This window comes from Elaeis guineensis, chromosome 1 (assembly GCF_000442705.2).
Source record: "Elaeis guineensis isolate ETL-2024a chromosome 1, EG11, whole genome shotgun sequence".
Lineage (NCBI taxonomy): Eukaryota > Viridiplantae > Streptophyta > Magnoliopsida > Arecales > Arecaceae > Elaeis > Elaeis guineensis.
The window spans coordinates 8,046,238-8,047,721 of NC_025993.2; the positions used below are offsets into that span (position 1 = coordinate 8,046,238).

At 42.6% G+C, this 1,484-nt stretch overlaps 1 protein-coding gene across 1 annotated transcript; it reads left to right on the forward strand.

Annotated features, from left to right (window-relative positions):
- The first annotated feature begins 240 nt into the window (after positions 1–240).
- On the forward strand, positions 241–1,206 carry LOC140855589 (uncharacterized). The gene has a single exon (XM_073251657.1). The coding sequence runs from the start codon at positions 241–243 to the stop codon at positions 1,204–1,206; it is 966 nt and encodes a 321-aa protein (XP_073107758.1).
- The last annotated feature ends 278 nt before the right edge of the window (positions 1,207–1,484 follow it).

Here is a 1,484-nt window from a genome sequence, read left to right on the forward strand (position 1 = left end):
TTTCTTTTTGAGGAGAGAACCGCTTCAAACTTTCATCCTACCATAATTTAGTACTCCTTCCGCCTTTACAAAGTCCTTGAAACCAATAACTCGCATGCCAGGAACCACAGTTCCTCTATCTTTATGTCATAAATAAGTGTCACACGATGAAGGGGGTGGCCACCAGTACCTTACGTATCCGTTGGGCAACGGTTTCGAAACCCGCCGATAGAATTTAAAACTTAAGACACACACACCATCATGGGAACAGGTAAATCTCACCTACTTCATTTTCCACTAGATCAACCTCCATGCCATCTATGTTCCACTCTCTCAACTAGAGAGAAACCCATGGGAACTTGTGTTAGCAAATGTTGTTCCAATCCTTCTCCCCCTTTTGATTCTAGTCCTCCCCAAGACAAGCTTGTCATCTCTCAGTCTGTTTCCACTCCCACCAATCCCCTCTCCATTGGTCTCTCCAAGGTACAAACGATCCCCTCTTCTTCTTCATCTTCTTCATCATCATCGTCGTCGTCGTCGTCATCATCCACATCCTCTTCTTATTCAAATATTAGTGATCCCACCTATTCTCGGTCTTCATTGAAGGATAGATCTTTCTCCAATGAATTCTTGTTGTCCTGCGCAAGAGAAAACCCTCACATAACCGTCCTCGATCCAAATAAGCATAGTGTCACAAAGCCTAAACCCAACAAATATCCAGTGAAAACATCACCACCACCATCAAAATTAGTTCAAGGCCCAATAAAACAATACATTGCTAGTGCAAAGCAATCACTTCCATCAAAGCACGGGCGTTCTAACTCACCACCAATGCTAGCCAATCGGAAGAGCATGAAGACAGAGCTTAGCTCGGCGATCCCTCCCCCAAGTAGAAAATTGAGCTCTCCATCCACTCATTGGAGATCGACAAATGCGACAATTGAAAGGCAGAGGCATGAGGTTGGAATGTCAGGTAATGCTTTCCATTTTCAACCGGCTGCAAGGAAGGAGAAGCTTCTGCCTTCGGGTCCTTGCAACTTATCAAGCAGGCAAATTTCGAGTGCAGAGAAGAAGAGGGAGACTTACATGGACCAGATCCACCACACCAAATGTGAAGTGGGTGAGAATGGAAGCAGGGTAGTGTTTTCTGAACACAGCTCCAGGATTCCTCTCATGGAGGACCTAAACAATCCCCTCATATCTATGGATTGCTTTATTTTTATTTGATAGGAAGTGTTTGACTGCTTGTGAGTACTAGTTTGCTTCTTAGTGTTCATATAAATCACTGCCAACCAAAATATGTGCATATAGGATTTGTCATGTTGTTGAGAAAAAGAAATTTGTAACATTCTGCACTTTATCTTGCACAAGTCTGAGTGACTTCTGTGATGATGCTATGCAACAAAGTGTTACAACAAAAGTTTGCTAAGATGGAACTAGCACTTTGCATATTCTTATGCTAAAGAATGACATTAGAAAAACTTGTAATAGATCTGTCTAGTCAC